The sequence below is a fragment of the Lampetra planeri genome, chromosome 47 (assembly GCF_965212315.1).
Source record: "Lampetra planeri chromosome 47, kcLamPlan1.2.h2, whole genome shotgun sequence".
Lineage (NCBI taxonomy): Eukaryota > Metazoa > Chordata > Hyperoartia > Petromyzontiformes > Petromyzontidae > Lampetra > Lampetra planeri.
The window spans coordinates 2,853,794-2,868,486 of NC_136153.1; the positions used below are offsets into that span (position 1 = coordinate 2,853,794).

A 14,693-nucleotide genomic window follows, 5' to 3' on the forward strand; every position below is an offset into this window, starting at 1 on the left:
TCTTGACTCTGCTGATACCAGTCATCGGCAAGTCCACTCAGCTCCACATCCTCCCATATTACATAACTCCATCTCTTCTCTAGCCCGTGCCGCGCCCGTTTAGCCCGCTCGATCCGGCCAAACAAAAGCTGTTTAGGCATGCAGTGGCTGGGCATGCGGGCTACATGACCCAGCCAACGCAGCCTAGATGGCCGGAGCTCACCGATGGGGCCTTACCCAGATCTTTCAAGGATTTGTGAACTCCTCACACAATCCAACTTGGTTAAACCCAGGATCGATTGTAGGCAGGTCAGCCTTAATATTTCTAATCAGCGAAGATGTTCCATTTGGAGGGTCCACGTTTCACAAGCAAAAGAGGGGCGGGCATGACCGTGGCTAAGAAGACTCAAAACTTGGTGCGGAGCGACAGACCAGGAAGCTTCTACACAGCGTTATGCAACCGATGAAAAGATAATGCCGCTCGACTGATTCAGAGTGAGACCTCTTCTGTAAAACCGGAGCCGGTCATGAGCACACTGCCCAGGAATGGAAAACTTTCCACTTTTTCCACAACTGCTCCATCACCAATTGAGAGTTGTGGGGGTGGAGTGTTTGATGGCACAAATACCCAGTCAGTTTTGGTTGGGCTGATGGTAAGGCCCCACCTCTTAGTGGCACGCTCCAGGTTCAGCAGCAGCACCTCCAACTCATCCTCTGAGTGAGCAGCAATCACCAGATACTCAGCATACATAACATGGTTGATCAATAGGGAGCCATCCCTTGACCGCACCCGGGCATCGATCAGTCTCCCATTGTATCTGTACCAGATGGAAATTCCTCCGGTACAGCCATTGAAGACTTCACGAACTACGCGATCAAAAATATGTAAAATAATATGGGAGCCATAGGACATCCCTGTCACACTCTAAGGTAAACAGGGAATGGCTCCGACTCCCGGCCACATAGTTGATGATTGTGAACAAAGAGTTAGGGACTCCGAAAGCACGAAGAACAACCCAAAGCCCAGGCCTACTGATGGTATCATAGGCCTTGACCAGGTCAATAAGATATAGGTCCTGTTGGAATTCCCTACACCTGTACGGACACACAGACACTCACACAAACACAGACTCACACATTCACACAAAGACAAAGACCCCCTGAAAAGCCTTAACAGACTGATGGGGCAAGTGCTGTTAGCGAGTATCACCTATGAAGGCCGGCACGGCACACGAAGAGGCTGGCTGGACAGCACCAAGCCCGGCCACCTTTGTCTCCCCAGTAGCGATATTTACACATCGCCATCAGGTACTCATTTGAGGTCGAGTCGATCTAGGGGAGGCCCAGGACCGGTTCAGATAATCGTCACTGGTGTTGGCCGTGAGCGGGAATCGAACTCGGGTCGCCAGGTTTGTAGCGCAGCGCGCTAACCGCTGCACCAGCGCTCCCCACACATTTACAACAACAACAACCGCCATTCGCCACTAAGTGGCGGTGACATCACCACGACGCTTCTGCCAGGCCAAGTGCACCTTGAGGCCACGTGAAGTGTCGAACACCCGCTGACAGGAGGTCACGGGGCAGACCCAGCAGGTGCCACGGATCGACTGACCGAGATGTCCGAGATGACATTTACACTCACTCACACACAGACAGGAGCAGGGCAAAGGAGGGCTCACCAGACACTGGGAACGCGGGAGCGTGAGTCGGCCCCTCCCCCACAGAGACGCAGGGTGGCACGGCGTGCGCTGGGCCGGGCAGCATGGGTGGCGGCGCCACTCCGGGGGAGAGATGACAAGGGGCAGCAGCTGCCGTCCTCCCTACAAATACCACCACCAACATGTCCCACACTTCCTGTCAACGATGAGTAGCGCCGTCGCTGCAGGAGAACGCAACGTGCAGGCTGGAGAGCGAATAAGGGGGGTGAACAGCACGCGGAGGTACGGGCAAGTGAGTGAGTGCGTGATCGAGTGAGTGGATGAGTGAGTGGATGAGTGAGTGGGTGAGTGGGTAAGTGAGTGGGTGAGCGAGTTGGTGAGTCGGTGAATGAATGGGTGGGTGGATGGGTGGGTGAGCAGTCAAGGTGTGCTGCTCACAAACAGCAGCAAGGCACGACTCTCATCACGCACTGCGTAGGTGTCATGTGATCACCACAGTGCATGTACAATGCTCTCACAGCCTTGTCCATGTGAGTCAAGACACCTTCAAAGAAGATGCGGGGATGGGGGGGGTTTGCCGACACTTGTAAAATCATCAGACAGAAGAAGCGCACGCTGGCTGGCCACTCACGAGCAGAGGTCGCAAACGGGTTTTGATTCCTTACCCGTACCCGGCTGCACCAGGGTCGCAAACGGGTACCCGTACCCGGCCGTACCCGTACTCGTACCCGTACCCAGCCGGGTACGGGTACGGGTATCGGGTACCTGATTGCGACCTCTGGGATGAAGCCATGTTGCAGGCGCGGGTGGGTTGATTCTAGGAACTTGAATTGTGAGAAGAGACAAGACGTTGGGAAATGAGTGACAAACAGTTACTCACCAGTCACTCACGGCCTACCCGTACCCGGCCGCACCAGGGTCGCAAACGGGTACCCGTACCCGGCCGGGTACGGGTAGCCGGGTATCGGGTAGGGTACGGGTATCGGGTACCCAATTGCGACCTCTGCTCACGAGCCCACACCACACGCCACAATTAGGGGTGAGCACCGAAGACCCGCGCTGAGGAACGAGCGGCGAGGAGCGGCGAGGAGGAGGAGCGGCGAGCTCACCGTGGGCGTGCCCGGTGAGCGAGTGAAGCGTGATGGGCGGCACCGCGAGGGGCAGCGGGTGGCCCAGCAGGGCCATCTTGATGAGCTTCATCGCCACCGAGAAGCCAACGAGGTCGACGCGGCCGTCGCGATCGTCGTCGGCGAGGGCCCTACGCACGCACGCAGCCACACGGACACACGTCACACGCGACGCACGGACACACGTCACACGGACACACGTCACACGCGGCCGCACGGACACACGTCACACGCGGCCGCACGGACACACGTCACACGGACACACGTCACACGCGGCCGCACGGACACACGTCACATGCGGCCACACGTCACACGCGGCCACACGGACACACGTCACACGCGGCCGCACGGACACACGTCACACGGACACACGTCACACGCGGCCACACGGACACACGTCACACGCGGCCGCACAGACACACGCCACACGGACACACGTCACACGCGGCCGCACGGACACACGCCACACGGACACACGTCACACGCGGCCGCACGGACACACGTCACACGGACACACGTCACACGCGGCCGCACGGACACACGTCACACGCGGCCGCACGGACACAATTCACACACAAACATACCACCACACACGCCTGCACGCAGCAACACACAACCACGCGCAGCATCGTACACCGCCACGAGCCAGACACAACCCCACACACCGAAGGGCTGTACACGCACGTCAAGGCAGGTGACAGTAAATCAGCGAACCGCGACGAGGGGCGGGGAGGGCACTCACCAGACTTGCGCCAGCACCAGCTGCGGCAGCCCAGACTGCAGGAAGAAGCCTCGTGCCTGCTCCCCTACATGTGCGCACACAAAGACAAAGGTCCCACTTAATTTGGAGCTTTCGTGACTGCAGGAATTATTCTTTGGTTCTTTCGGTAAAGTCACGTATAAAGATAAAATAATAAATTAAATTAAATACTAGCATACGACGTTTCTGTGTTCCTATGTTTGTGCTCTCTCTATGTATCTCTGTGATATCTGTCTGCTTATATGTCTGTCTATATGTCTCTGGTTCTGTGTTTGATCTCTCTCTCAAATTTTAGCATTCTCAGGAAGAACGTAATCAACCAGGTAGGGTGTTGACTGTTATGTAATCCGACTCTCTGTTGTATTACATTACATTTCTAAGTATACTAGATTTGTGTTTCTATTTAATTTATACCTGATGATGATTGCTTGTGTTGCAATCGAAACGTCGTATGCTAGTATTTAATTTAATTTATTATTTAATCTTTATACGTGACTTTACCGAAAGAACCAAAGAACAAAGATCCCACGTCTTGTCCGAACACACTTTTGCGGCAATTGCTGCAAGAAAGCAGCTGCGAAGGCCGGTATACGGCACCAGGCCCGGCTGCCTTCGCCTCCCTCTTGTCGATGTTTAGACATCGCACCAGGTACTCATGAGGTTGAGTCGAACTAGGGGAGGCCCAGTACCACTTCAGATAATCCTCACTGTGGGCGTGAGTCGAACTAAGGCCGCTGGGGATCGTAGCCCAGCGCGCTAGCTAACTACTGCACCACCGCGCTCCCTACGCACGCACACACACAGCGACACGGTTAAGGACTCCAGTGCGTAGCCAGAGGTCATGAACGCTGATCCAACACCACTGAGATCGAATCCCAAGTCTCAACCCTCGCCTGTGATTAAACCGCATCCTCAAGTGGAGCGAGTGGATGGTGTCAGCCCGGTCACCAATCACTGCACAAAACAAGAACTCATCTTCTTGGTTCTTTCGGTAAAATCACGTAGAATGGAAATAATAAAAATAATAAAATAAAACATGATAAAATTATTCTCACGACGTTTCGGCCACAACGCGAGCAGCAGTCCTCAGGTGAAGACCAGGTCTGTCTACGTGACTTTACCGAAAGAACCAAGAAGATGAATCCCTGCAGTCACGAAAGCTTTACATCAAAAACAAGAACTCATCGCCGCGTTAGATTCGGTTTTGCATTCAGGTACCTCAATGGTAGAGCGAGTGGCTCACAATCGGAAGGCAAGGTCAAATCCTGTTTGGGGAGTTGTCTCAGCCCATCATTCATCGGGGGTCGATAAAATCGGTACCGCTTTGTGGAGAAGTCATCAGCTATTGCCCTACGTCAAAGTTGTGCTCAATAACCTCGGAACCTGCAGGGGCACCTCGGAAAGCCGGAGTAATCGGTGGCGAGTGAAACCCAGACTTGAACCGAAACTCGCAGTGGTTTGATAATTGGTTTTTTACCCTTTTATCTGGCAACAAAACTGACACCTTTTTTACAAAGAGTCATGTTTGCATAGACCACAATACCTGCAACTCTGATAATGTGCACTGTCCTTGACATTGATTGGTCCACACCCGAGACAACTTTCCTTAGAGCCTAGTCTCACATGCTGTTGGACCAGATGACGCCAAAAGGCGATGGTTTCTGCTCGGTATCTCTGACCCCTGAGTGACCCCGGTGGGGGGGGGGGGGGAGAATTCACACTCCTGCATGAGGCACTTCGGCTTTCACCGATTCACATCACGAACAGATTCACACCGACGCTGACGTGCAGCCCCTAACGTGCGGCCCCCGACAAGACACAAAAGTGAAAACGCCCACCATCATCATCATCATCCTGCTGCTGTCAAAGCCCCAATGGTTTCAAATGAGTGGCAGCCCTCACACTGATGATGTCTTGTCGGCCAGAGTGGCCCCCCTCTGAAAGTGAGTGAAGAACACTGGGCTAAGCCCTGGGAATGGCCAAGGTTGGTGCACGTTGACAACAGGCGCTGTGTGGAGACGGAGTGAGGTCGTGCCTGTGATGAAGCCGCCGGCTGGGGAGAGGCTGTAGAAGAGATGGTGGTGCTTTTCCCGCTCCTCCAGAGTCACGATCCAACAGTCGGCCCCACCTGTGTGACAGAGCACAACACCGGGTACACGGCACACACAACACATTATACACCACACAACACATTATACAGCACACACACCATGCATTATACACCACACCACATTATACACCACACACATTATACAGCACACATCACACACACCACATTATACAGCACACACAATACATTTTACAGCACACATCACACACAGCACAACACAGGGTATACAGCACAGCATACACACACCACATTATACAACACACACAGCACATTATACAGCACACAGCACACACACAGCACATTATACACCACACAGCACACACAACACATTATACAGCACACAGCAAACACACAACACATTATACACCACACAGCACACACAGCACATTATACAGCACACAGCAAACACACAACACATTATACACCACACAGCACACACAACACATTATACAGCACACAGCAAACACACAACACATTATACACCACACAGCACACACAGCACATTATACAGCACACAGCACACACAGCACATTATACACCACACAGCATACACAGCACATTATACAGCACACACAACACATCATACACCACACAGCACACACAGCACATTATACACCACACAGCACACACAGCACATTATACACCACACAGCACATTATACAGCACACACAACACATTATACACCACACAGCACACACAGCACATTATACACCACACAGCACATTATACACCACACAGCACACACACAGCACATTATACACCACACAGCACACACACAGCACATTATACACCACACAGCACATTATACACCACACAGCACACACAGCACATTATACAGCACACAGCACACACAGCACATTATACACCACACAGCACACACACCACATTATACACCACACAGCACACACCGCACATTATACACCACACAGCACACACAGCACATTATACAGCACACAGCACACACAGCACATTATACAGCACACAGCATACACAGCACATTATACAGCACACACAACACATCATACACCACACAGCACACACAGCACATTATACACCACACAGCACACACAGCACATTATACACCACACAGCACATTATACAGCACACACAACACATTATACACCACACAGCACACACAGCACATTATACACCACACAGCACATTATACACCACACAGCACACACACAGCACATTATACACCACACAGCACACACACAGCACATTATACACCACACAGCACATTATACACCACACAGCACACACAGCACATTATACAGCACACAGCACACACAGCACATTATACACCACACAGCACACACACCACATTATACACCACACAGCACACACCGCACATTATACACCACACAGCACACACAGCACATTATACAGCACACAGCACACACAGCACATTATACAGCACACAGCACAACACAGGGTATACAGCAGAGCACACACACGACATTATACACCACACAGCACACACAGTACACACAGCACAACACAGCACACACAGCAAAACACAGGGTACATGGCAGAGCACACACACCACACATTATACACCACACAGCACACAGCACATTATACAGCACACATCACACACACCACATTATACACCACAGCAAAAACCCACAGCACACACAGCAAGCATAATACTGTACTGTAGGGTACTGGCCACAGAACGAACACCCCCCACTCTACAGGCAGGTCTCACGGCACGACACACCCCACCATACGGGACACGCATCACCCCACAGAGACGCATTGCATCACTCCCCACAAACCGCAGGACACCCAACACACCACACACACACCCTGTCGCCTGGCACAGAGACTCACAGGCTCAGGTGGGCACCCAAACGTAGACTCGCAGATTCAGAGGTACACCCCGAGACTCACACAGAACCACCATATACTCGTCCATAGACCTGTACGGAGACCCATATACGGTACGAACGTAGAGAATCATGGACTCACACGGAGATGCATGCCTTTACAGAGGCCCATAGAGACTCAAAAGTCTCACACAGTGACCCCATCGACTCACTCACGTGTACACGCCGCATACGCCCCCATGGCATTGTGTTGCCTGGAATCCCATGGCTAAGACAGTTTTTCTTTTTCTTTTCACGATCAGAGGAAACAAGAAGATGCTCGGTGTAGTCGGCACTTTGCTTCGTTCTTCATTTTGTTATTTTAAATGCTTTGCTTTATGTAACCCCCCTCCCCCTGTTTTAAATGAAAGATTTATCACTCTCTGTACCCCCTCTCTCTAAGACAGTTTCACACCACCACCACCACCAACACCGCCACCACCAACACCGCCACCACCAACACCGCCACCACCAACACCGCCACCACCAACACCGCCACCACCAACACCGCCGCCAACACCAACACCACCACCAACACCGCCACCACCAACACCACCACCGCCACCAACACCACCACCGCCACCACCACCGCCAACACCGCCGCCACTACCACCGCCGCCACCACCAACACTGCCGCCACCACCAACACCACCACCACCGCCACCACTGCCACCACCACCGCCGCCACCACCACCACCACCACCACCGCCACCACCGCCAACTCCACCACCGCCAACACCACCACCGCCGCCACCACCACCACCACCACCACCGCAACCACCAACTCGCCGCCACCACCACCACCATCGCCACCGCCACCACCGCCACCGCCACCACCGCCAACTCCACCACCGCCAACTCCACCACCGCCAACACCACCACCGCCACCACCACCACCGCCAACACCACCACCACCACCACCGCCACCACCACCACCACCAACACCACCTCCACCACCACCACCACCACCACCGCCGCCGCCGCCGCCACCACCACCACCTCGCCACCACCACCACCACCAACACCACCGCCACCACCAACTCGCCGCCACCACCACCACCACCACCAACTCGCCGCCCCTCTATCGCCGCTTGCCCGGCCAGGAGGGAGCCGGGCGGCTTCTGGCCGGGACGCGTCCGCACTGAGCGAGAGCAACAACAGGAGCCTTGAGAAAGAGTCGAGTTCACTCCCTTCCTCCTTCACTCACTCACTCATTCACTCCTTCCCTCATTCACTCACTCATTCACTCCTTCACTCCTTCCCTCCTTCACTCCCTTCCTCACTCACTCCCTCATTCGCTCACTCCCTCATTCGCTCACTCCCTCATTCGCTCACTCCCTCATTCGCTCACTCCCTCATTCGCTCACTCCCTCATTCGCTCACTCCCTCATTCGCTCACTCCCTCATTCGCTCACTCCCTCATTCGCTCACTCCCTCATTCGCTCACTCCCTCATTCACTCCCTCCCTCATTCACTCACTCCCTCATTCACTCACTCCCTCATTCACTCACTCCCTCATTCACTCACTCCCTCATTCACTCCCTCCCACATTCACTCCCTCCCTCATTCACTCCCTCCCTCATTCACTCCCTCATTCACTCACTCCCTCATTCACTCCCTCCCTAATTCACTCCCTCCCTAATTCACTCCCTCCCTCATTCACTCCCTCCCTCATTCACTCACTCCCTCATTCACTCCCTCCCTCATTTACTCCCTTCCTCATTCACTCACTCCCTCATTCACTCCCTCCCTAATTCACTCCCTCCCTCATTCACTCACTCCCTCATTCACTCCCTCCCTAATTCACTCACTCCCTCATTCACTCCCTCCCTAATTCACTCCCTCCCTCATTCACTCACTCCCTAATTCACTCCCTCCCTAATTCACTCCCTCCCTCATTCACTCCCTCCCTAATTCACTCCCTCCCTCATTCACTCACTCCCTCATTCACTCCCTCCCTAATTCACTCCCTCCCTCATTCACTCCCTCCCGAATTCACTCCCTCCCTAATTCACTCACTCCCTCATTCACTCCCTCCCTAATTCACTCCCTCCCTCATTCACTCACTCCCTCATTCACTCCCTCCCTAATTCACTCCCTCTCTCATTCACTCCCTCCCTCATTCACTCACTCCCTCATTCACTCCCTCCCTCATTCACTCCCTCCCTCATTCACTCACTCCCTCCTTCACTCACTCACTCATTCACTCCTTCCTTCACTCCCTCCCTCGTTCACTCACTCCTTCACTCCCTCCTTCACTCCCTCCTTCACTCCCTCCATCACTCACTCCATCACTCACTCCCTCATTCACTCACTCCCTCCCTCATTCACTCACTCCCTCACTCACTCCTTCACTCCCTCCTTCACTTGCTCCTTCACTCCCTCCTTCACTCCCTTCCTCATTCACTCACTCCCTCTATCACTCCCTCCTTCACTCCCTCCCTCATTCACTCCCTCATTCACTCACTCCCTCACTCATTCACTCACTCACTCCCTCATTCACTCCCTCCTTCACTCCCTCCCTCATTCACTCCCTCCCTCATTCATTCACTCCCTCCTTCCCTCCCTTTTGTATTGTTTGTATTAATCTAAAACTCTGTTCCTCCTTCACACCCTTCCTTCCCATCCTTCCTTCAACCCTCCCTTCCTCCTTCACTCCCATCCTTCCTTCAACCCTCCCTTCCTCCTTCACTCCCATCCTTCCTTCAACCCTCCCTTCCTCCTTCACTCCCATCCTTCCTTCAACCCTCCCTTCCTCCTTCACTCCCATCCTTCCTTCTACCCACCCTCCTTCCCCCCTCTCTCTTTTTTTTCTGGTGAGATATATATATGTATGATACACACACGCGCGTATCAGTGGCACACACAAGCGCGAACAACTCACAGTAAATACACTCGACACGTTCGTCAACAACACTGCGGCCTTAATGATGAAACTATTTTGCTGTTCTACATCACAGCACGCGATGCGCTATGCTGCAGAGGTCGCAAACGGGTTTTGATTCCTTACCCGTACCCGGCCGCACCAGGGTCGCAAATGGGTACCCGTACCCTACCCGTACCCTACCCGTACCCTACCCGTACCCTACCCGTACCCTACCCGTACCCCAAATGAGTGACAAACGGTGACTCACCAGTGACTCACGGCCTACCCGTACCCGGCCGCACCAGGGTCACAAACGGGTACCCGTACACCCGTACCCGGCCGGGTACGGGTAGCCGGGTATCGGGTAGGGTACGGGTATCGGGTACCCGGTTGCGACCTCTGCTATGCTGATCCTTCCTCCTCCAATCCTCCCTCCTTCCCACCCTCCTTCCCACCCTCCTTCCTCACCTGCACCGCCCGAGACGACCCCGGGGTGGGCCAGGGACGACATCTCCGCGGCGGGGGGGCGAGGAGGAGGAGGAGGCGGAGAGGGAGGCGAGGAGGCCGGCAGGCGGCAGCCGGGCTCCGGCCTCCAGCGTGCTGGGCCTCGAGACGAGTCGGAGGCCGCGGGCGGTGTGGAAACCGCGGCTGGAGCTGAAGCTGAAGCTGCTGATGATGATGGGCTGGGGGTGAGACTGGGGCTGGGGTTGAAGTTGCTGCTGCTGATGATGGGCTGGGGATGAGACTGGGGCTGCTGATGGGCTGGGGTGAGACTGGGGCTTGGGGCTGCTGCTGATGATGATGGGCTGGGGGTGAGACTTGGGCTGGGGTTGAAGCTGCTACTGCTGATGATGATGATGGGCTGGGGGCTTGGGGCTGCTGCTGGGTTGGGGCGAGGGCTGAGGGGTGGAGGCGGCGCGGGTGCCGCCCTCAGGAAGATTTCCGTGTCTCTCGAGTTTCTGTATCTCGGTGTCTATCTGTGGGTCACTCTGTGTCTCTCTGTCTGCCTCTGTCTTTCTCTCCGTGTATCTGTCTCTCTATCTCTGTCTCCCTATCTATCTCTCTGTCCCAGTGTCTCTGTCTCTCTATCTGCCTATCTCTGTGTCTCTGTCTGTCTGTGTCTCCGTCTCTGTGTCTCTGTCTATTTGTCTCTGTATGTCTCACTCTCTGTCTCACTCTCTGTGGCTCCCTGTCTGTCTCTGTCTGTCTCTGTATCTCTGTCTCACTCTGTGTCTCTGTCTATCTCTGTCTGTCTCTGTCTATCTCTGTGTCTCACTCACTGTCTCCCTATCTCTGTCTCACTGTGTCTCTCTGCGTCTCACTGCGTCTCACTGCGTCTCACTGTGTCTCTGTCTCTGTGTCTCTCTGTATCTCTGTCTGTCTCTCTGTGTCTCACTCTGTCTCACTGTCTCTCTGTATCTCTGTCTGTGTCTCTGTCTCTGCGTCTCGCGCAACGCGCGCGCGGGGCTCGGCCAATGGGCGGAGACAAGCGACAAGCGCTTCACGACACTTCACGACACTCCCTCTCTCGACGCTTTACGGCACGCCCAACATTTTACGGCGCCAACAGCGCCTCCTGTCAGCTGCGCTGCGTGGCCTCGAAAGTCAACAGACGTTTCGGGCAATGGCCCTTCACAGCGCGGAGAAAGACAGTGGATATAATAAGAGTTGTGGACTGCACTTGTTTACTCAATGGGGCCTGATAAGAACAATTACACAATGCTTTTTTCTGATTAACACGTTTTTTTGTTTAATTGCCATGTGAATTGTTACACTAATAGTGCCCATTGAAGCAGACAGAGCCCTTCAGTAAATGAAACGTGTTTTACTCAAACTCCATTCTATTGAAAGTAAAAATTAAAACATTTCCGAGTTCGCCCGACGCTTTACGGCACGGCCCACTGTATCTCGTCGCCTCACGACACTTCACGACATACGGGGCGTGCCTTACGACATATGGGGTACAGGCTTTACGACATACGGTGGTTCGAGCTTTACGACACAAGGGGCGTGCTTTACGGCATACTGGGGCGAGCTTTACGACATACAAACACGTGACGGCTTCACGACACTCCCTTCGGTTTGCTGTTCACGACACTTTACGGCGCTGCTTTACGACTTAACCCGTGATCCGAGTCGCCGTCTCACCACGTGACCCGTGCCAGGTTGGGTGCACACGGAGCAGGGCGCGTCACGTGGGCATCGCTGCGTCCTGCTGGCGGGAGGAGGTCACGGGGCATACCCAGGTGCCATGGGTTGACTGCTGTGCCAGGCTAGGTGCAGGAGGAGGTCACGGGGCATACCCAGGTGACATGGGTTGACTGCTGTGCCAGGCTAGGTGCAGGAGGAGGTCACGGGGCATACCCAGGTGACACGGGTTGACTGCTGTGCCAGGCTAGGTGCAGGATGAGGTCACGGGACAGACCCAGGTGCTATGGGTTGACTGCTGTGCCAGGCTAGGTGCAGTAGGAGGTCACGGGGCATACCCAGGTGACACGGGTTGACTGCTGTGCCAGGCTAGGTGCAGGAGGAGGTCACGGAACAGACCCAGGTGCTATGGGTTGACTGCTGTGCCAGGCTAGGTGCAGGAGGAGGTCACGGGACAGACCCAGGTGACATGGGTTGACTGCTGTGCCAGGCTAGGTGCAGGATGAGGTCACGGGACAGACCCAGGTGCTATGGGTTGACTGCTGTGCCAGGCTAGGTGCAGGAGGAGGTCACGGGGCATACCCAGGTGACACGGGTTGACTGCTGTGCCAGGCTAGGTGCAGGATGAGGTCACGGGACAGACCCAGGTGCTATGGGTTGACTGCTGTGCCAGGCTAGGTGCAGTAGGAGGTCACGGGGCATACCCAGGTGACACGGGTTGACTGCTGTGCCAGGCTGGGTGCAGGAGGAGGTCACGGGGCAGACCCAGGTGACATGGGTTGACTGCTGTGCCAGGCTAGGTGCAGGAGGAGGTCACGGGACAGACCCAGGTGCTATGGGTTGACTGCTGTGCCAGGCTAGGTGCAGGAGGAGGTCACGGGACATCCCCAGGTGACATGGGTTGACTGCTGTGCCAGGCTAGGTGCAGGAGGAGGTCACGGGACAGACCCAGGTGCTATGGGTTGACTGCTGTGCCAGGCTAAGTGCAGGAGGAGGTCACGGGACAGACCCAGGTGCTATGGGTTGACTGCTGTGCCAGGCTAGGTGCAGGAGGAGGTCACGGGACAGACCCAGGTGCTATGGGTTGACTGCTGTGCCAGGCTAGGTGCAGGAGGAGGTCACGGGACAGACCCAGGTGCTATGGGTTGACTGCTGTGCCAGGCTGGGTGCAGGAGGAGGTCACGGGACAGACCCAGGTGACATGGGTTGACTGCTGTGCCAGGCTAGGTGCAGGAGGAGGTCACGGGACAGACCCAGGTGCTATGGGTTGACTGCTGTGCCAGGCTGGGTGCAGGAGGAGGTCACGGGGCAGACCCAGGTGACATGGGTTGACTGCTGTGCCAGGCTAGGTGCAGGAGGAGGTCACGGGACAGACCCAGGTGCTATGGGTTGACTGCTGTGCCAGGCTAGGTGCAGGAGGAGGTCACGGGACAGACCCAGGTGCTATGGGTTGACTGCTGTGCCAGGCTGGGTGCAGGAGGAGGTCACGGGACAGACCCAGGTGACATGGGTTGACTGCTGTGCCAGGCTAGGTGCAGGAGGAGGTCACGGGACAGACCCAGGTGCTATGGGTTGACTGCTGTGCCAGGCTGGGTGCAGGAGGAGGTCACAGGGCAGACCCAGGTGACATGGGTTGACTGCTGTGCCAGGCTAGGTGCAGGAGGAGGTCACGGGACAGACCCAGGTGACATGGGTTGACTGATGTGCCAGGCTAGGTGCAGGAGGAGGTCACGGAACAGACCCAGGTGCTATGGCTTGACTGCTGTGCCAGGCTGGGTGCAGGAGGAGGTCACGGGGCAGACCCAGGTGACATGGGTTGACTGCTGTGCCAGGCTAGGTGCAGGAGGAGGTCACGGGACAGACCCAGGTGCTATGGGTTGACTGCTGTGCCAGGCTAAGTGCAGGAGGAGGTCACGGGACAGACCCAGGTGCTATGGGTTGACTGCTGTGCCAGGCTGGGTGCAGGAGGAGGTCACGGGACAGACCCAGGTGACATGGGTTGACTACTGTGCCAGGCTAGGTGCAGGGGGAGGTCACGGGACAGACCCAGGTGACATGGGTTGACTGCTGTGCCAGGCTAGGTGCAGGAGGAGGTCACGGGACATCCCCAGGTGACATGGGTTGACTGCTGTGCCAGGCTAGGTGCAGGAGGAGGTCACGGGACAGACCCAGGT

General features: G+C 55.3%; 2 protein-coding genes across 2 annotated transcripts in view; one reads left to right on the forward strand and one right to left on the reverse strand.

Annotated features, from left to right (window-relative positions):
• The window catches only part of LOC144733443 (uncharacterized), a 35,162-nt gene extending 22,891 nt beyond the window's left edge, over nt 1-12,271 (reverse strand). The window contains exons 1-5 of the mRNA XM_078615351.1: nt 10,840-12,271; nt 5,560-5,652; nt 3,507-3,570; nt 2,747-2,895; nt 1,659-1,799 (exon numbers count right to left, since the gene is read on the reverse strand). Of these exons, the coding sequence (XP_078471477.1) occupies nt 1,659-1,799; nt 2,747-2,895; nt 3,507-3,570; nt 5,560-5,652; nt 10,840-10,882 (490 nt within the window). The 5' untranslated portion in view covers nt 10,883-12,271. The remainder of the gene's footprint in view (nt 1-1,658; nt 1,800-2,746; nt 2,896-3,506; nt 3,571-5,559; nt 5,653-10,839) is intronic.
• CRYZL1 (crystallin zeta like 1) overlaps nt 12,270-14,693 on the forward strand; it is a 13,219-nt gene continuing 10,795 nt past the window's right edge. Inside the window, exon 1 of the mRNA XM_078615440.1 lies at nt 12,270-12,617. The gene's annotated coding sequence lies outside the window, so the exon portion shown is untranslated. The remainder of the gene's footprint in view (nt 12,618-14,693) is intronic.